We start from the raw sequence: 21,063 nt of genomic DNA on the forward strand, positions 1-21,063 counted from the left end.
TCTACATCTATCACATCTATCATCATCCTTCTATCCATCCATGCCTCATCTATCTATCTATCTATCATACCTATCCCCTGTGTGCCATCCATTCTCATCTATCTATCCATCCATCTATCCATCTATCTATCCATCTATCTATCCATCTATCTATCTATCTCTCTATCTATCTATCCATCTATCTATCCATCCATCCATCCATCTATCAATCTTATCATTATGCTGCTGTCCTTATTGTATCGTTGTAAGTCTGGCACAACCATTTCCTTTGGGATAAATAAAGTCCTGTCTTATGTCTCTTATCTCATCTTAACAGTCTTCTCAGTTAGGACTTCATTTAGAATATATAACAAATTCCACTTGTTGCATAAAGCTTATTGGTTCTTATCTTGCTAATCAATCAACATTTTAAGCTTGCCTTGCAGAGGGATTTAATTGTGTTAAGCACGGACCCTTTTTTTAAAAGTGGAAATTCATTTTCTTGTTATTTCTTATAAGATGGAAAGAGATAAATAAAGTTTCTTACACTGATAAGATATTTTAGCAACCAGGATAAAGACAGCAGCACTCAACAGAAACGTTGTATAGCTTTAAAGCACAGGGAATGAAAACTCACAGCAAGTTAAATAACCAAGTAGAGAAAGTTAATTTAACACCAGAGTTTCCTGCTGCATTCAAGTTTTGGATGCATATTTAAAAACTAAAATATGACAGGACAGGAAGAGGTGTAAGAGTTATTCTAAACAGATGTTCTTTAAAAACGTTTTGATAGTGTGCATACTCAATTAAGTAATATCATTTGTTTCAAATCCTAATGCAAACCAATATGTCCGCTAAGTTTGAATAGCTATTTCTTCTCTGAGGTTTGTTTAATCAGCCCTGCAGACGACTAAATACAACAGTCCGGACGTCAAAGGCGAATTGAGATTATACATTTTCTATTTTAATAATATGACGTATCTTACCCATCTGTGTTTCCATTCATTCCTGCCTTTCTTGGAGTAACCTAACATTTAAATGGCTTCTCTGTGTATCAAGAGAAGTCTTTTTCTCCGGGTGTTTGAAATGCATCTGGGTCGCCATGTCTCAGCCTCTCTGTTTTGGGGTGTGAGAGTGTGTACATATGTATGTGCATATATCTTTGTATGCTTCACTCTTAGATTAAAGGAGAGCAAGCTGGTGAATATGCATATCCATGTGTGCGTATCGCTGATAAGAAACATGCAGCGGGATCTGGAAGGCAACCCTCATACAGTGCAGAGTACACATGTTCAGATGGGAACATGCAGGAATACAGGGATACCATAATTACATGCTTATTAGCATACATTGAAAGAAATTATGGTGAGCATGCTGGAAATTACATCACCAGGAGTTTATAATCTGTTTCACTGTAGATTTAGGATGTTCTAGTTTTAGTTGGATTACCCTAAAGCTACACCCGAACTTGCAATGTCTTTATATTGTTATCAATGTTTTCTGCTGAGATGAAATCTTCTCTTGCACTGTTTTCTGTTTTATTTGTTCTATGTCCTATATATATGTTTCAGTGTTGGAGGAGCCTGTGACCTACGTTTTTTATTGCCATATCTACACTGTAGCTAATGTGCAAATGACAATAAAGCCTTGAAACTGAAAAACCTGTCCGAATGCAGAGATGGAAGATGTGCTGTTACTTAAGTAAAGGTAGAAACACTATCGTTTATATTGCTGCACTTTCCAATAACTGCAACATCATGGTGACACCACAATGAGATGCCCCAGCTGCAGAGAGCAAAATAAGCTGATTATATAACCTAAATAAATAAATTAGGAAACGTCTAAATAACAGACACCGAGTCAGACAGTGAAAGATGTAACGTTATGTAATACCTGTGACTATAAATAAAGATACTGTATTGAATGACTGAAAGTATACCATTTGTAGTTTTGGGGAATCCAGCAATATGCAATGTGAAAGTCTTATCAGAAGTGTATACAGTATTGTTTGGATATGAAGTAAGTTCCTGCAGGAAGACTACCTTTAACCCTCCTATTGTCTTTGTCCCCCCCCCCTTACTTTGGTGTTCGCGGTCAAATTCGACCGGTCCTGTTTTAACTGCTATTATATTAACACAAAAACCATTAATCAGTACCAACTTTAATTTAACACCCTTTCAAACTGTACATATTGTATCAGACTACTGGTATACATGAAACACTGCAGTAAATATACAAAGAACAGACACTGAACATGTATTGCGTGTGCCAGGTGTGATTCATGCTGGGGGATGGGCACATAAGAGCGGGAAATGTGTCAAATTGGTGTGATGGGCACATAATGGGGGGAACACATCTAGAGTGTGCGTGTGTGTGTGTGTTTTATCTGATCCGGATGGTTACTAATTCCTTTTCTTTATGGCGGTCATTGTTGACCGGGAACACCATGGGTGTTACAAAGTTGACTAAATCATCCAAAATGCAATGAAAGTGGTGATCATCAGCAATATATGTTCAAATGTCTACTGTGAAGGATATCATAAAGCCTTAATGTAATCGAATGTAAAACAAAAAAGTTATGATGTAGTAAATCGGGAAGAATACTCACTCGCATGAGNAGGGCCCTCAAGTCCCATCTGTTTGCTAAGGCCTTTGGCCCCTAATCTATTTGTTGTTTTGTCTGTCTGACTGTTTGTTCCTACTCCTGTTCTTCTTTGTAAAGCGACCTTGGGTCTCATGAAAGGCGCTATATAAATCCAAGCTATTATAATTATTATGATATTGTAGAGTAAAAAGTTGAATAAAACATGTTCAAACATAGTAAATATATTTATTTAAAATTAAGTTATGTAAAAATGTATGTGTGAGAAAATCAACTGCTATTTATTATCCAAAATAAATCAAGCAACAAACATATAGGATATAAAATACAAAAAGCAATGAAATTAGAGAACATACTCTTAGAATTTGATTTTTAATTTATAAAGTGGTCTTCTCTTAAAAACAGGAGGGAACCCTATTTCACATAGGCTCAGTTGACCTATTTCACTTAGGCCAAGTGAAATAGGACACCTTTTCTCTACTTAAAATATGCTAGGAGACAAACATGTATAGGCTCCTTACCAGGCACGTGCACACAGACATCAAAGTGGGCTTGAGGCCCTGCCCTTTTTCTTCCTCCAGAGAAAGTGCCCTTTTTAAATGGGGTTCTTTTTTCCAATTTTTTTCTCCAATAAATGAATAGATATCTACTGCTGTTTGCGCACAGTTTCCCTTTCCAAAAATATATTGATTGAATACAAAATAAAAATATCAGGCCGGGAGATTAGACTGTGAAGTTCTGATGCTCTCTCTACCCTCCCTCCCTCCACGTCTCGCGCACAGCGGTGCGGACAGTCATCGGCCGTCACTTCAGACAGACGGGTAGCAGCACCTCCCACCTTAAAGTCCCATGCTATGCCATCTTTTCTTGGCTTGTTCGAAGATGAGTGGAGATGAACAAATGACTAAACTGCCAGTGCCGCGAGTTTACAGCTAATTAGCCAAAAACAAATAGTTAAAGTAGGGTACAGCTAATGGATAAGTTAGCTCAAGGTTTAGCTAAGGCAATTTACATGGGCATACAGGCTAATGTACTGTACTTAAGGGGAGACACTACAGGTGAATACAGTACAATGTGTATCTAATAAAGTCATCACAATCGCCACATTGATATGCAAAGTAGGCATTAACTAGGCCTAATGAAAATGCACAAATGTACATGCAGTTACCAAGGCATTGCAGGTGAAAAGGATAAAAAGCACCTCACAACTTCCCCAGATAGTTACTTACGTCAAGTCAGTATTTTCCCCGGAAATGTTGTGTTTAAATGCAGATTAGCTTTATATCTATAGATGAATTCAGACATAACATTCTTTTTGCCTGTAATGTCCTGCCTTAACCCTCCTATTGTCTTCGTTTTCCCGCCCTTACTATGGTGTTCGTGGTCAAATTTGACCGGTCCTATTTTAACTGATATTACATTAACACAAAAACCATTCATCATCACCAAATGTCATTTAAAACCTTTTCAAACTGTACATATTGTATCAGACTACTGGTATACATGAACAACTGCAGTAAATATACAAAGAATAGACACTGAACATGTATTGCGTGTGCCAGGTGTGATCCATGAGGGGGGATGGGCATAAGAGCGGGAAATGTGTCAAATTGTTCTGTGTGTGTTTGTGAGTGCCAGGTGATTCACATGGGGTGATTGGGCACATAAGCACACACACACATACTCTAGAACACATCTAGAGTATGTGTGTGTGTGTTTTATCTGATCCGGATGGTTACTAATTCCTTTATGGCGGTCATTTTTGACCGGGAACACCATGGGTGTTACAAAGTTGACTAAATCATCCAAAATTCAATGAAAGTGGTGGTCAACAATTGTATATGTTCAAATGTCTACTGTGAAGGATATCATAAAGCCTTAATGCAATCGAATGTACAACAAAAAAGTTATGATGATTTTTGTAGAATTCTGTTGAGTATTAAACAATTGCGTGAGTGTGAGGGTATTACAATTACATTGGTCAGTAAGTCAGAGATGTGCAACTATTTTTTGTTTTAAAACGTTTTTTTATAAATTATTATGGCAAGTGACCTTTTTCTCACTTGAGCTCCTGCCCCCAAAATGTCTGTGCACGTCCCTGCTCCTTACCGATTATGATGGCACAGGCGCTGACCAGGCCGATCTCTTTCTTCAGAGCCACCCCGGAACCCTCTGCATCTTTCGCGGCTCCCGGCTGTGTGTTTGCGGGCTCAGAGTGACTGTCCCCGCCGCCGCTGCTGCCCCGCTTCCTCGGACCCTCGGTCATCCTGTCTCCCTCTTCTGTGGGCGGCACCTAAAAGTAGAGGCCTATTTTTGAACACATGTTTTAAATAAGGTGAACAACGCTGCAATGCTTTTCCCGGACACATTTGATGAGTAATTGCTCAAGCACTTTCTCACGGGTAGCCTACATTATGCCATAAATGCTGATGTAAGTGCAGTTTCCATCTTTGGTTGGCTGCAGTTTTATCAAATTGAAAACCACTTAACCTCATTCACAATTCAAAGTGCGGCTCTGTCTGAAAGGTTTGTGACCACAAACACATTGAAATAACTCCAGTTTGTTAAGCAAAACGAGACACAGCGTCTACTTTAAACACAAATGTTATTAAGTTATAGGATCAAATTCGCCAATTTAAAATGTCTCACGAGAGGACCAACACGACTTTTCCCCTGAAAACCAAAAAGGCTGTGGGAATTAGCAATTAACACTGCAGCCCTGACCGCGTGCTCTCTGTTTTGCTGTAAAAACAGCTTACAAAGTGAGGACTCACCTTAGGCAGGTGACTTGTAAACCACCTGAAGGCAGCTCCCTGTTAACTGTAACTGACGGACTTCATGTCAGTGGCGTAGCCACCATAGGGCCCAGGGCCCGCCCAGTTTACTAATTGGCCCGCCCTGAGAAAGCTTCGGTGTAATATTTTCTTTTTTAAAAATTATTATTATACATTTTTGTATTCACCCATTGAGAATATCCAAGCATTCAAAGTGAAATTCATGTGAACAAATATCGAGTTGAATTAATGTTGTATGTGTTTTATCCTCTGAACGGAAAAACTGGTTGAGATGGTATGAAGATTTTCCCTGGGTGGAATACAGCGCAAGTAGGCATGCGCTTTACTGTAAAATGTGCAGACATTTCCCCAGCCCAGGAGCTGAAGGTGCGAGGGATGGATATGTAGACTGGAAGCACCTACGTAACTCGTTGAAGAGACATAAAAAAGCGAGGACAACTGCAAGTCCATGAGCAGGTTTGAATACTACAACCTATTGTTGCTGTTACCTAGTGCAATACAAGAGTAAATAACCCAATTTGTGTTCTGTGAAACTGAAAAGGATATTACATTGTTTTTCTTACTTTCGTTGCAGTTCTAAATATGTCTTAAATGTAATTTAGGTTAACTTCCTGTGTTATTTGGCTACTTTTATTTTGAAGGTGAGTTTACGCTGTTGACAGGAAGTTGTTGTTGCTATGGAAACAACGTGGCGGAGATTGATCTGCAAAGACGGAGAAAGTTTAAGTTTAGCACCCCCTGAAGAGGCACAAAGTTGGTATTAACTATAATGTAAAAGATGTAGGTTGTCTCCTAATTCTAATCCTAATATGCTGGTTTGTAGCTTTGCTGTCTGTTTACAGTTAACTTTTGGTAGTATGCTAAAGTGATTGTAATACGGATGGAGCCTAAAATGTATTTATTATTTTTGTGTCTTTATAGCTCTAACGTTGATATTGGAGATTTCAATAAATGAATATCATCAGTCAAGTCTTCGACCGTTATTCGGAGGGAAATGCCACAAAGAAGCTTGGCAATGGGCTAATGCCCATTGCCAAGCTTCTTTGTGGCATTTCCCTCCGAATAACGGTCGAAGACTTGACTGATGATATTCATTTATTGAAATCTCCAATATCAACGTTAGAGNTGTGTGCGACCGACGATGTACGTCGTTGTGTGCCTCCTCTACCGCCTTCCTTTCGCCAGACCGCGTCCACACCAATTTGAAATGGGCAGAGCTACACCTGTTACGAGCCAATGGGTTTTCACGTTATTCCTTAAATCGTACAATTCCCGCGTGCCGTAAACAGATTTGTAAATCGTTGTTCACGAGGTGTAGTCTGCCTCCTTACGTGGCCCAAGGTGCAGAAAGATCATCGAGACATCAGGGAGTAGAATGCTCAATTGCCAAAGGTGCATCCACAATACATACGATCGTAATTGTGTGCTCAATTGAGTACACATATGTTTGTACGCAAATTACTAATTCTCCATTGACTCTAATCAAACATTTCAAAGTCATGCTGTCGGTGCTAATAAAATTATACTAAACAATTTTGTGACACAAAGAAAACTACATTTATAATAATTATTTATTTTTCGTTCAATTAAAACAAGTTTTACACAATTCAGTAATTATTATATACATAAAAACTTAGTTCAAGTAGAAATAACAGAAGTAACAATCAAAGTGTACGGATTTTGTTGGAGTTCGTTGTTATTCAACTCCGATTTATTGCCGCCGAGCTGCAAACTCTTTAACACGTCCCGTATGTCCATTATCAGGCTTATCAGCTAATTAGACAGTAATTAGGCCTATCTAATTAGCTAATAGTTCAGCAGCAACCAACGTCGGGATTCAAAGAGATGTCGCGGACCCCCACCAATTTCGCACGGCACGGGCCGGGCAAAACCAACGCAAAGGTGATCCGCATCAAAGGCCGATTGCCCATGAAAAATGTCAAAAAAGACCAGAGAGGTTTTTAAGCCTGGCCCGACCTCAATACGTTTGACTCTCTCTATAGCGACCATTGATGTTGTTTCCGCCCCCTCGCACACAGACGGGGGAGAGAGAGATCTCGTCTAGATCTCGTCTGATAGAAATACATCATAGACGCATTTCTTTGTCTTTTTGCATATTAGAAACGAGTTGGCGACACTAAGACTGCGATATAATGCTTATGTAGCAATAATACATGACATATATTTTTTAAATGTCTCCAGTACCGATAAAAAGACCAATAACGTGGGAGCTTAGCGGCGTGTAAAACACACGTGATGACTTCACCAACGAATCGACGACTGAATTAGTTGGCAAGTAATTTGGTAATCGATTTTAATCGATTAAGTCGATTAGTTGTTGCACCCCTAGTGGAAATGCGCCATTAGTGTTCATTTCTATATGAGGAGAGTAAGATTACTAACCTGTGGTTCTATGCTTGGCGCCAGGGGCTGGACGACCTCATGGACAGGAAGTGACGTGGATGCTGGGGGACCTTTCTTGTTTTGGATAACCCAGCCAGGCGGTCTGGGCATCACGGCAGCAGTGGAGGCCGGGAACAGACCGTCCGTGTCTGTGTACAGTGCTGCGTGCCTCGCCTCCGCCTCGTTCTTCCCCACCACGAACCGGGGCAGCGGCAAGTCTTTGACTGAGGAGACAGGAATCCAAGCACAGGATTAGAGGAAAGATTACTTTCAAATTGATTTCCATGTGCTTTAATGCACTAAACTCAAGGACTGTGCCCACGCTCCGTTGCACTTAGATAGTCAGATATCATCAGTCTGAGATGCGTGGTGGATTTTAGCCCCGTCACAATAATGATATCAAGGAAGTATTGATAGACGTGTGGGTGGACATGACCTTGATCCTTTTTGCTGACCTGGATATGGCTGAGTGTTTTTCTTTTTTAATTTATATCAATAGCATAAAATGGTCTCAAACTCTCTGCAACTTTAATAAGTTTCACGTTGTACATCACGAATATTTTGTTACGAGGGAGTGGCCTCTGTGGTTTTTCATATCTAATGCTGAAATCATTTCAACAACTTTATGTTGCAATATTTAGGCCAAGCAAGTAAGTTCATGCAGCGGGTTACGATTACATCCCACATTGTGGTTGTTGTTTTTTTAGAGGATTCACCAAAGTCAAACAGAGAAGTTAACTTGTTAACCTAAAGCCTGAGGGCTAAGACTACAGACTCTTTTTAGTAAAGATAAATAGAAAGTTAGTAGAAACAGTTCTTACCATCCACCTGATATACAACACGAATATAGGGCTATTATCTGGAAATAGCTGGCATAAGATATATCTAATTATTTTTGATTACATTGTATTAAAACACACACACACACACACACACACACACACACACACACACACACACACACACACACACACACACACACACACACACACACACACTTTATCCAGCATACAATGAGTCCACTGAATGCACACTTTCAGCATTTAACACAGAATAACAAGCTTTACACTCTGGTAAAAAAACAAACTATATTCTGGCCATAATAGATACACAAAGAGCTTTGAGTCCACTGGTACTTTCTGTGATGGTACTGAGTGGATACTTGTTCTTTCCTGTGGGAGGGGAGGTTCTTTGTAAGATCAATGGTTCCAGTCAGCGCTGTACTCACCCGAGTTGAGGCTCTCGACCCTCAGGGGCAGACCGGACTGGGCGATGGCGATGAGCTTCAGGGCGATGTAGAACTGGCTCCGCCCGAAGTGACCCAGCCGAGTGGCTCCACAAAGCTCTGTGATCTAAACCCACACACACAGGGACGAAGAGGAACAGTTAACAACATTGTTTTCATATATAAAAAAAAGTTATATCAGACAAAATAGTATCTTATTATTATAAAGTGATGCTTAGCTAGCTATTTGTCACGCTGAATCTGATGTGAGACACCAGGACACAACACGTATGTCCACGCGATTGTATAAATGTATGTATGATAAACCAGATTATGTTGAAAAACCTCAAATTATTTGGAAATTCAAGCATATTCACAATCTTTAAAAACGTAGGGGTTAAAACCACCCTTTCAAATCCTTGTATGTACCCTGTAACGATGTGGTCCGTGGTCTTAACCAGTAACCATGTATTATTATGTATCTAAGTTCTACAAACACCGGTGGCTTTATTCAATGTTATTTACTTGCTTTAAGTCATGAAAACAGCACAATCAACAGTCTCTTTTCCTCAGCTCAGTGGCAGATGTTCAGCGGGTCTGACCATTAATAAGCCTGATTATCACATATCTTGCTTTACTTGGCGCCATGCTGAGCCGCTTAGTCCTGAATGTAAGACCGGGCAGCACAACAGCAACAACAATGCGTTTCGTATTTGTACAGAAGCATGTAAAAGACAATGCATTGTTGATCAGAGTGTAAATAAAGAGTGTGGAAGCATTATACCATGTGGATACCAGAATCCTGTGGATAATTAATACCAACAGAGTTGAACTTCACAACATTAAGAAGAGTCCTTCAGTGCTGTGAGCCACAACAGCCCGCCACAGCTGACTGATCCCTTTCTTGCTGACAAAGGACTTATTCTGAGTACGTCTGGACAAACAAAGCACCAGCGCCTTCTCTCCGCCTGTTACAACATGACACTGTAGCTGTATGTGTCTATTGGCCACAACAGAGGACGTTTTGAAAGTAGAGGATTACAACACTGCCTAATTCTTCCACCCTGCAGCTCCCCTTGTTGACCTTGAAAAGAATCTGACTCACAAAATGCAAATATTAGCCCGCTGAGTGGAAAACTAGTCAGGTGGTGATAGTCAAAAAGGTTTACAGGCATACGTGTATTATCAGATTAAACATTAGGATTATCAGAACAAGTGACTTTAAAAGCTAAATGAGCCTGTCAATTAAAAATGTAACTGATGAATTGGCCATTGAGTATATGCACATGGTCTCAGTAAAAGCTGGTGGAATGATACACCATTTCTAATTCATGATTTTTGAGACTGTGTGGGTTAGGTGCCAACGGTTATAAATCAAATTGACAGGAAGACACTGTGACATTGGGTCTGTATTTTCCTCAATGTCAGCTTAACCCAGTGGGGGAAAGAATGATGGATTTTAAAGGAGCGAGAAGACAGGAAGAAATAACAAGTCATCTGAAGACTTTTTCTCATTTTTACCAGCGTACAATGACGCACTGAAAAGATACATTTATTTTACACCCTTTTTTTACATTAAGCCCAATTACACAGTAAGGTTACACAGACCGAAGTCTTCTATTCTGCCTCTACCTTCCTGACCCATGACCTCCTCAAATTAAGATAAAATGTCTGCAATAAACACAAGATTTTGAGCCCACTTTATACATTAAAAAAGCTCCAATCCAGTGGCTCATTATATAAACGTGGTATGTTTAAATGATATTTTTACATTTCACATTATGTATGTATTACTACAATAGGCAGAATTGTATTATTTTACAGTATTTAATATGACATTCTGTTTTTATCTTATCTTATTCTATTTTACATGTATAGTCTACTTCTCTTGCATTGTTAGGACATTGGTCACTTGCAATATTTTATTTCTATTCTTTTTCTTCTTGCACTATTTGTATTGTTTAATGTTTACATATGTTTATGTTGCTTTGTTGAGAGACTGGGACTTGTTTTCATTGCCATAACCACACTGTAGCTACTGTGCATATGATAATAAAGCCTTTAAATCTTGAATTTGGATTGATGGTACTGAGCAGTAGGTCTGAAGCAAAGGGCTGATGAGAACATATTTGCTACAACGTTATGTATGGGCACTGTTCAACACACAATCACGAAAATATACTTAAAGAGAAGACATACACGTCTGTTTTCTAAATAGGATGTCAATTTGAACCCAGATGTTCAGCTAAGGGTAACTATGTGATTTGGCTTCCGACTCTCTTCGGCTACAGCTAGCATTAGCCAGAAGAAGGTGTGTCTGCTCTGCTGCGCAGCATTGCTAACCACCAGGGCTAACCTCACTTTAACTGGATGACAGGTCAGCTCTGACAGCCAAGCAAGTTGGTAAAAATAATATCCATATAACAGTTCGTGGCCAGCACCATCACAGTCTGGGGATAATGACACTCGCTAACGCTAGCTTACCTGCAGGACAACTTCGCTGGGTAGCTGGGCCGCCCGGAAAAGGTCAAGAACTCTCCCATTGGAAGCCACTTTTTTGGTATTGTCCGTGTCGCAGTAAATGAACAAATCCGAGTAATATTTCTGCTCGTAATCAGTCAGCGTTAAGCTTTCCATCGTAGTACCAATCGACCCTGAAAACCGGGCTACTCGGCTGTTGATTAGCCCTTAGCCAATAGCTGGGGCAGGACCAAAAAAAAATGGGCGAGACTTCAAACTTAGCTAGCCTTCCAGTACTAGCTAGGTTAGCAGGAATAATGTTCTCAACGCGCTGTTGTCGTCTGAGCCCACTCTCTGTAAAAGCCCCCAATACTATCTGTTCACAATGACAGCTACTCACCACTCAAATACTAAAATGAGGAATGTTTCCATACAGTTATTGACTTAGTTAACTTGTTGGGCCAGCCAAGAAAAGTAGCCAACAGCTGGCTAGCAGCACTGCGAGCTAACCGCTACCTTGAATCAAAGTCAGTGGCAGTTAACGTTAAGCTAACTAGCGTCCACCTTCTCAAAGCTGGACAACTAACCGCGTTTATCTCACGTTATAGCGCTTCGTTCTCCCTTTAGTCCGTCATGGGATGGTGTTTCTGCGTTTCGCTGGAAACAAATTCCTCAGCGGGGCCGTTAGAAGTAAAGTTTCATGGATTCTTTGGGCTCCTTCCTCTAGTAATCTTAGCCGCCATTCCTGCCACCAGTGTAAAGCCACTCACAGTTGAATTGAAACTTCCGGAAGGATTGTTTCAAATTAAAACAACCCTTGAACATCTCAGAATCAGTTTATTGGCAACGTTTGTGAACATATATATTGTATCATACACACTATGGTCAGTGGTGGAACAAGTATTCAGATACTTGGGTAAAAGTACAAATAGAATATTGTCAAAATATGTAATCACAAGTAAAAGCCCTCCATTCAAAATCTCCCTTTTTTATTTGCATTGCATTTAAACAGTGATCTAGATATGGACTGCCTGCTTTAACCACTGAGTTTAACAGTTTGGAGATTATTTGAAATTACTGGATCATTAGGCTGGCCAGGACACAAAATCTCTGAAAACATGAAAACTCAAAATGATAAGAAAGGAAATGAAAAAAAGGTTTTTAGGGCGTCTCCTTAAGACCAAACAAAATCTGTCTCGGTCTCTGTCTGCCCACCCGTACACCTGCCCTGCCTGCCTTTTTTGGTACCAACCGAGAGTTACAGTTTTCACATTATCACATCACACCATCTTGCTTTCCATATCTCATCATCTCTCACACTTTGCCATGCTGAGTCTTGAACCACCAACCTTCTGACTCATAGACATCCATTTAGGTTAAGGTTGTACAGCAAATCAAATCCAATCAAATAATTAAACAAATGTTCAGCTTTTATTATGAATCATATAAAACGATATACGTGAAGATGTAAGGTCATTTAACTCCAACACACAGGAGAATGTCTGCTGTCATTAAATAGCAAAAAAAAAAAAGCCCTCCAAAATACACCAGTGTGAGCTTTTGTTGTGAAAATAAGTTCCTTCAACTTCCGTTTTTCTCTCGGGTTTTTTTTACAGCTAGCTTGATGTGTCGTGACGTCACTGGGCTACGTTCCGAATCAGCGCGAGCTTGCTTGGCCTTCAGGGACCCGGATAATCGACTATGTTGGTAATTAATAGGGAAAGATGTGTTATATGTAAATATCATTCAGTTAATAAATAGGGGCGAACACTAATGATTATAGTATGTAAGTAAGAATTTAAAATGCAGTAATAATAGTAGGAGAATACATCATATTATAATAAAACAAGCACAAAATGTTGTCACAATAAAAGCTTTATGCATGACATGTTGTTAGTAAACTAAATAATACATGCTTACCCAATGACTAAAGAAGAGTGGTAATTGGGTATGTGTTGTAGTTTTTCCATTTGTTTTACATGCCCATAGCACCCAGTCATTATTACCATAAACAAAAATACAACAACATAACCCATGAGGCTAAAATAAGCTTCTGGTGTCCATTTAACCATATCAGGTGGAAGGAAGAGGACAGGAAGACGGGATGACATAAGAAAATGAAAGGATGGAAAGGAAGAGATGTATGAGAAGAGGTTTGACACAGGAAAGAGAATCAGAGTCATGCCAATGAGCTATTATGGGCCGAGCACTTTCTTATATTATCTACATACATATGCATCAGTACCAAAATCTGTCTGCAGTGATTGAAAGGTCACTTGTGATGCTGGAAATGTTCTGTGTAAAGGAAATGTCTCTGGTGTGCTTGTTTAAATGTAATGCCACTGCTCCAAAGGCTTGATAAAAAAAATGATATTTTTGTTTTTGTATTTGGGTGTAGTCATTTCTGGAGGATTAGAAAAGGTAACTTTTTGTTTGTAGAGACAGGCATCTCTCTCCCATGCCATATAAGGAGCCCCTGAAAGCTGTGTCACGATTAAGTCAGATGAGCTTTAATGGTGCCTTTAAGGGTTATGGGAAATCTGAATATCTGTTGAAAGACCCCGTGACCCACATCTTTTTATGCATTTTAATATTTTACAGCTGCCCCCTTAAGCAAAAGGTCACATTGTTTTACATTTTCTGAAGCTCCCAGTCACATAGTATGACCTTTATTAGTGATTGTTTGCACACTGAGCCATTAGGTATTGGTAAAAAGCCCTTTTAATACTGTTTAATATTCGAATAGGATTATTTATATGTATAGAACAGTGTGTTAGGAATAGTGTGAACATGTGTTTTTTCTTTGACTATTTATTATTAAAACCTCCATAATTCTTGGTCCCAATATACATTTTTTTTATTCAGTATTTTACTTATTTTTCACAATTAATTTACAGTAATTCATCTGTTTACTTTTTTAAACCTTCGCTCTGTTACAAAAAATAACGATGTCGAAATGAATGACAAGGAGAAATCAATCAGTGCACCAAGACAAAGAATATCATTTCCGAGCAGACACTGAACGCATCAGCATCATTCACCAGGAGCAGATTCATCAGAAAGTCGGTCATCTTCTTATCAGGATCCAGAACCATAAAACAAAAGGTATATATGTTAATGTTACATACAAACTGGTTTTATGTTGACTTTTATTACATTATTCCTTCACCACATATAATATCCGTTTATCAGCGGATCATTTGTTGAACGTAAGAAGCTACAATACCGGGGCAAGCTCGTATCCGGTGCTCATTCAAAGTCTTTCTGTTGTACCTGAAGCAATGTAAGACACATTTAGACTGTAAATATAAACCCGAACTAAAGAATGACTGCACATGTTTGAAATGCATGAATTACAATGAGGATTTGTGCTCAGTGATGGCTAGCTCTGAATGCTAATGGTACCATTTCCGCATTGATCACAGTACGCCCTGTTCTTGTTGCAGCATGCTCCATTCATCTCAATACTGCACTATTTATGTATACATTTATTAAATCCTTCATTTTATAAATCTAGAATTAAATGCATCGATTATGCTTTTGTTAGTGTGTATTTTTGATGAATGAAAAAGGCATTTTAGTTTCGTTTTTAATGGCCGATTATTGTAAGAAGATAACCTTTGTCCCAGACCCCGTTCACCAATCTGGCAAAATTGCAACTATCTCCCTAATAATCACATTTATTGATGTGAGAAATTATAATTTATATTCTTTTCTTAATAACTATCCGCCGTTTGAGAATTCGGTATAAAAGCAAATACCAAAAAAAAACGTAATTTTGATTCAAACATGTTTTAATCCCATTCACTATTCTGGTAAAAAAAAAAATTGCAACTGTGTCAATAATCAAATGTATTTATGTGAGAAATTATAATTTTATATTTTCTTCTGAATTAGTATCCCCCTTTTGAGAATTTGGCAAAGAAAGACATTTCTTGAAGTGACTATATCACATTATATTTGGTCCAACCTTTCGATATCAGTAAGGATTGTTAAAACAAATGGTAACTCAATTACACGCTAATTCATGTATTAATCATTTACGAAAATGAGGGATCCTATATTTAAGAATACATTTACTTTTTAGCAACAGGACATTAAAATGACACCATTTTAGTTGTCTCCCCCCTGCAAGAAAGTAGCATGACCAATTGCTCGTCTCCTCCCACACTGTGTACACGCTCTAAAACACTTTTGTTAAGCTAAGAAGTCTATTTGTGGTAGTTAATTCGATTTTCTTTATCCCTTCTAGCAACAATGAATGTCGACCATGAAGTCAAGCGGCTGGTGGAGGAGATTCAGCGACTTGGCAGTAAAAGTAAGTCAGTGCTATATTCTGTACGCCTATTAGAGGTTCATTGTGATGTGTTTCATTTTACCATGTTTAATTAACCATGTTCATGCTATAAATTCTAATGAACCATAAACATGCAATCATGTGATGTTGATCAGTAATCGACCTTAGTCCCCAGCTTACTGCCCTGAAACAAATAAACCAGTGTCTGGTTACAAAGCCTTCCGTCTTCACTTGTATTGAGTCTCAAGAAATCTCTTAAAGAGGCCCTTTTATGCTAATGTTTTGGTTCGTATTCTGTGCCCCTACTGTGACATGTCTCCATGTTTTAATGTTCAAAAAGCTCTTTATTTTTCTCATACTGCTAGCGGTTGCATCCAAAAAATCCAATATTTTTCAAGCCAATTATTAAGGAGTTGTTGGCTGACAATTAATGTAATTGGTTTACCCTGTTATTAACTATTGTGGCCCTTTTTGGCTTAAAGATGTTGACAGCAATTTGCTGAATAAAAAAAAAAAGGTGGAGTATTGCATTGGGTGACTGCACTTTTAATTCCCATTTATTTGTTGTGACTACTTCAAGGCTAACTTGGGGGAAATCCTTGAAAAACAGTCTTGACAATTTTAAGACTTTTCAAAGTATGCATTTTTTTTTATAAATGTTTACATGGACCTGCCCCCCCCCCCCCCCCTCCCCCCACCTCCACTTAGGGGAATTCATCCACAAAAAACACACTGGACGCTGCACTAGGTCAGAAACCAGAAGAGACTGTGAAGTCCACCGTAGGCGAACCACTTTCAGACAAAATGTCCTCTCCATTAAAGGCAGCTCTTTGTGGAACAGCCTCCCAAACTGAGATACGGGATTGTCCCACTCTCAATAGTTTTATAGGTCAACTCAAAGAATGGTTGAGCAACAAACAGACGTGCAATCACCGCTAAATGCTCTTTATAATAAAGGGGTATCTCCTTGTATATGAGGGACTACGGATGGAAATTAGCTCAAAGCTCAAATCCGGCATATTTACATTTGAAGCATTAATTGTTAAAAATGTTAATCAATGTGCATTGTCCTTTCAAAAATAATGATTAAATGAAAATGAAATGAAATAACAACACCTGAAAGCTCAGAGCATTATTACTCTTTTTTTCTTCTTTTTATTTATTCCACAAATATATAACATACATGTACATAAAAATCACACCCGCCTCAGTTTACAGTCCACTGAAATCTACACGTTATTGCTCACATACACATACACACACATACACACATACACACACACACATACATACATACATACATACATACATACATACATACATACATACATACATACATACATACATACATACATACATACATACATACATACATACATACATACATTACCCCTTTCCTTCCAAGTCTTGGCAAATTATACATAAATACAGACATTTGTTTGCATTATTACTTTTAAGATGTATATCAATCTGCCTCTTATTTCAGATGCCGACGGTCAAACCAGCGTGACGTTCGGGGTCTTATTCAACGACGAGCAGTGTGCCAACATCTTCGAGGCGTTGGTGGGCACCCTGAAGGCGGCCAAGAAGAGGAAGGTGGTCAAATACGACAGCGAGTTGCTGCTGCAGGGCGTACATGATAGCGTCAGTATCACTCTTCTGCAGGAATAAGGCCTAATGTTTGTACCACATGGCCTTCAAGCAACTTCCTGAATCCCCTCAAATACTGAGCTTCTGTAGCGGCTTGTTTTCTTCCTTCACGTGCAATGCTCAGTATTTCAATTTAAACAAAACAGATTAACTCAAACTGTACACTTATGGACCCAGCTGGAATAACTGCGTATGATTTCATTTGATTTCACTGTGCCAAAACGCTATTAAACAAGTTATTGGATAATCTTTTGGGTTATCAGGGGCTAACGTTTATATTTTCAGATGGTGTTTCTCTCCTTCTCAGGCCCTGCTGTTTTATCAACCAAGGGTCTGAGATGTCCTTTTGATACACTTTTAAGACTATAAACACACAAATCAGGATTGTACTCATTTGTGTAACGCCTTCATTCAGGTTTTTTTTTGTTAATCTTTAGGGGAATTACTCTAAAATGTAACTTTTACAGCCAAATGCGTCTTTTGAAGGTATCAGTGTCAGGATAATAGACTGGAGACATTTAGCAACTCCAACAAAATTCTTCTTCACATCTTTAATTGGAGCACTCTGATCTTTACACGTTGTTTGTAAAAGATACTACTTTTAAAAGCTGTACTAGGTCAATTGTTCCTTTATCAGCGAGAATGTCTTCTCACCTTGAATCTAGTACAGCTGTAAGACCACAGGTAGTGTGCGTCCACCAAAAGTGTCCCCAAGTGGCGATTCCATTTGTTTGCGTAAGACATTTCTACTACCTCTTGTGGACTTTGTAAAAAGACATTATTACACCAGTGCTTTTGGGAGATAGAAACTACTAAGACAAGTGCATTTCAAGACTTTTGCACCATTTTGTACTTGTTGCAATCTGCTAGACTAGTTTTTATTCCATCTTTTTACTTGTGATCTATAATGAATTTTCTCTGCTAAACAGATTCCAAATCTTGCCTTTCCTAAGAAACAGTCGATGAGCAGACGGCGGGTGTTTTTCTCATGCAGTTTATGTTTTTGTGTAATAATGACAGGGTTATTGGTGCGAGATGCAAAAGATTAATTCTCAGTGTTTCTCAGGACCAAATGGACGCAACCAAATGATGTTTGATAATTGTCCTGTAGCTAGGTGTCTTACTTGTTACACAAGATGTGCATTTATAGTTTTATTAGTTTTTTTATTTTGCCACCCATTATTCTGTACTGTAGGGAAATGAAACTTGCAGATCAGGCATGATGACCTTTTTTGGAACAGATACGGTAGCCCAATGTGGTCCAAATTGAAACAATAAATAAGATATTATGAAATAGGTAATTGTATGAATAAGTATAGACTAACATGTGGTGATAACCTGAAATTGTAAAATAATCTGATACACTTTTTAACTCAATCAATTTGATGAAATTCTGTCACATTCTGCTTTTTTTCAAGATAACATGACAGGTCATTTTAATTTTTATTCAAGCTGCTTTTATTTTAAAATGTCCTTTTCATAAAGTGTATTTTAACTTAAAAAATGAAAGGACCCAAAAGGGTCAGCGGTCATTTTGAAATAAAACGGTGTGGGAAATCTTTTCAAATCAAACACAACCTGTAACTATTTTATTTTGGAAAGAAGCAGAGCCAATCAGCATTTCATAAACTGAGTTTAAAATATCTATTGAGTTAGTTAACAATTTCATGGTTCAATATGTCATATCATGTCTATATTATTTAATCTAATTGATGTCATAATATCTTGTTTATTTGTTTCACTTTGAACACCGGTAAGTGGCTGCAGCTGCTCTCGTGGAAAAAATCTAGAAACGCCAATAATCTCCACACATTCAGCTTCTTCTCCTGCATAATATCAAGCGTTACATATCCCATAAAGAGAGACCACGCCTTATCTGCAAGTTTTAAAAGACCCATTTCACACTCACTGCTGTTCTGTCAACCTAAATCCTTACGCTGTTTGATTTCAGCTTCACTTGAATTATGTTATTACTTATCTCTGAACCGTATGGGATGTTGTGCTCTTAACAGCGTTGGTGGCAAAGAAAGGAAACCCAGAAGAGCTTATTCAAATTATGACATTTGCTGAAATGTAGCCAGTAGGGCAAAATGTAATCATCAGTAAAACAACACAAATGGTTGAGTAGAAGTCTGTAATGTTTTGGGATAAATGGAGGAGAAGCAAGAGTAAGGAGGAAACAAACTGTGAGTGAGCTGAACATAATTGCAATTTACAGCACAATTAACCTTTAGCAAGAGGAGAGAGTTGTGATCAGAGCGGTGCCGATACCTCAAGCCATTCCTGTGAACCAATGGGATGTCTGCATGATGTGTTTATGTGCGTCATTACTGTCTGCTTGTATTGGCAATAACACATTCCTAAACGTACCAAGGTTTCTGTTACTGTGGAATACCCTGCAACGAATAAAATCTTTACACTTGAAACCTTGAACCTGCTTTGTGTGTGATTTTTCTGACCACTCTAATTCTTGAAACACATCTCAACAACACTGAAATTATTATGTTTATTTATATTATAATGTTCCACTCAGACTGGACAAGCTACTTTATTGCATGTGTAGATGTCTTATACTACTTCTCTGATGGCTCCCACAGGATTGTTGACATCCTCCTATTGATCTTCTTATTATAGACATATGCATTTCCAAACATTTGGTCTACCTATGTTGTAAAATGTATTATCTTTTCGATTTACACACGGCATCTATTGCACGTCTGTCCGTCCTGGGAGAGGGATCCCTCCTCTGTTGCTCTCCCTGAGGTTTCTCCCATGTTCCCCTTTAAACTGTGGGGTTTCTCTGGAAGTGTTTCCTTGTACGATGTGAGGGTCTAAGGACAGAGGGTCTCGTATTGTCATACGGATATTCTGTACAAACTGTGAAGACCACTGAGACAAACGTAACATTTGTGATATTGGGCTGTATAAATAAACATTGATTGATTGAGAGGCCATGAAAATGCATGTTTTATTTTTACTGTCAAATAAGCGTCAAAAATTCTAGTTTAGTTTGTTCAGTCGTCAATGTACATTATCTATACTCGTCTGCTTTTGAATCACACTTGATGCAACTGGTTTTCCCCGTTATTTTACGAGCAACTATGGTGTGTTTTGCTGCAGGACTATTATGGTAAAGACAGGCATAGAATTTGAAATAGTACAGCTTGTTGCATTTGAAATGAGCAGAATAGTCAAGGAGTTGCTGCTGTTTTTTAAATTGATCAACAACCTTGAAAATTATCCGAAAAGCAGGACATTTTTAAAATGCAAGATTTATGAATGGAGTTTGACGCCCCACTTCCCTCCAAGAGAATATATTGTTTTGTCTTCTTTAAATATTGAAAATATTTGGAAACTTTCAAATACCAATGCTTGTTATACGTGTACTTTGATGTATGCTGACATGTGTGCTGTCATATCTGCTTAATTAGACAGTGATGCCTGCCCACAGGTATGTGACATGTATTACTTCAACTTCTTATGTCTGGAGGCTCAGTCTGCTGATGCATTCAGGTACTGCAGGGATATCTGAAATATTGTACTATGAACTATGCATCGTGATCAGTGATGAAAAATATATTGCGGTAACATTTTTGAGGTACTTAAGTATGTGCAAGTTACAGAACACATGACTTCTACAGTCTATGAAACA

The 21,063-nt window shown here is 38.5% G+C and overlaps 3 protein-coding genes across 4 annotated transcripts in view; 1 reads left to right on the forward strand and 2 right to left on the reverse strand.

Moving 5' to 3' along the window:
* The window catches only part of heca (hdc homolog, cell cycle regulator), a 9,303-nt gene extending 8,290 nt beyond the window's left edge, over positions 1 to 1,013 (reverse strand). Inside the window, 1 exon segment of the mRNA XM_010795584.1 lies at positions 966 to 1,013. Coding sequence (XP_010793886.1) covers positions 966 to 1,013 — 48 coding nt within the window.
* A 6,739-nt stretch (positions 1,014 to 7,752) lies between these two features.
* Positions 7,753 to 12,224, reverse strand: LOC104966398 (ralBP1-associated Eps domain-containing protein 1-like). The gene is made up of 3 exons (XM_010795585.1): positions 11,489 to 12,224; positions 9,008 to 9,131; positions 7,753 to 8,003 (listed from the first exon to the last, which is right to left on the reverse strand). Exons 1-3 carry the CDS (start codon positions 11,639 to 11,641, stop codon positions 7,753 to 7,755), a joined length of 528 nt encoding a protein of 175 aa, XP_010793887.1. The 5' UTR covers positions 11,642 to 12,224.
* A 2,232-nt stretch (positions 12,225 to 14,456) lies between these two features.
* On the forward strand, positions 14,457 to 19,844 carry abracl (ABRA C-terminal like). Of its 2 annotated transcripts, none has more exons than XM_010794783.1 (3): positions 14,457 to 14,569; positions 15,717 to 15,782; positions 17,248 to 19,844. In XM_010794783.1, exons 2-3 carry the CDS (start codon positions 15,722 to 15,724, stop codon positions 17,430 to 17,432), a joined length of 246 nt encoding a protein of 81 aa, XP_010793085.1. In that variant the 5' UTR covers positions 14,457 to 14,569; positions 15,717 to 15,721; the 3' UTR covers positions 17,433 to 19,844. The 2 variants fall into 2 exon arrangements, with proteins under 2 accessions (XP_010793085.1, XP_010793086.1); XM_010794784.1 differs by lacking the exon at positions 14,457 to 14,569 and adding an exon at positions 14,639 to 14,747.
* Positions 19,845 to 21,063: the final 1,219 nt, after the last annotated feature.

This window comes from Notothenia coriiceps, unplaced genomic scaffold (assembly GCF_000735185.1).
Source record: "Notothenia coriiceps isolate Sejong01 unplaced genomic scaffold, NC01 NC01_scaffold00037246, whole genome shotgun sequence".
In the NCBI taxonomy this organism is placed as follows: Eukaryota; Metazoa; Chordata; class Actinopteri; order Perciformes; family Nototheniidae; genus Notothenia; species Notothenia coriiceps.

What these genes read in the sequence shown, in the direction of transcription:
- LOC104966398 (XM_010795585.1), bottom strand. Translation starts at nt 11,641, where the DNA reads ATGGAAAGCTTAACGCTGACTGATTACGAGCAGAAATATTACTCGGAT. An exon ending in CCAGCGAAGTTGTCCTGCAG is followed by an intron (nt 9,132 to 11,488) that starts GTAAGCTAGCGT and finishes GTGTGGGTTTAG; the next exon opens with ATCACAGAGCTTTGTGGAGC. An exon ending in GGTCGAGAGCCTCAACTCGG is followed by an intron (nt 8,004 to 9,007) that starts GTGAGTACAGCG and finishes CTGTCTCCTCAG; the next exon opens with TCAAAGACTTGCCGCTGCCC.
- abracl (XM_010794783.1), top strand. Translation starts at nt 15,722, where the DNA reads ATGAATGTCGACCATGAAGTCAAGCGGCTGGTGGAGGAGATTCAGCGA. An exon ending in TCAGCGACTTGGCAGTAAAA is followed by an intron (nt 15,783 to 17,247) that starts GTAAGTCAGTGC and finishes CTCTTATTTCAG; the next exon opens with ATGCCGACGGTCAAACCAGC.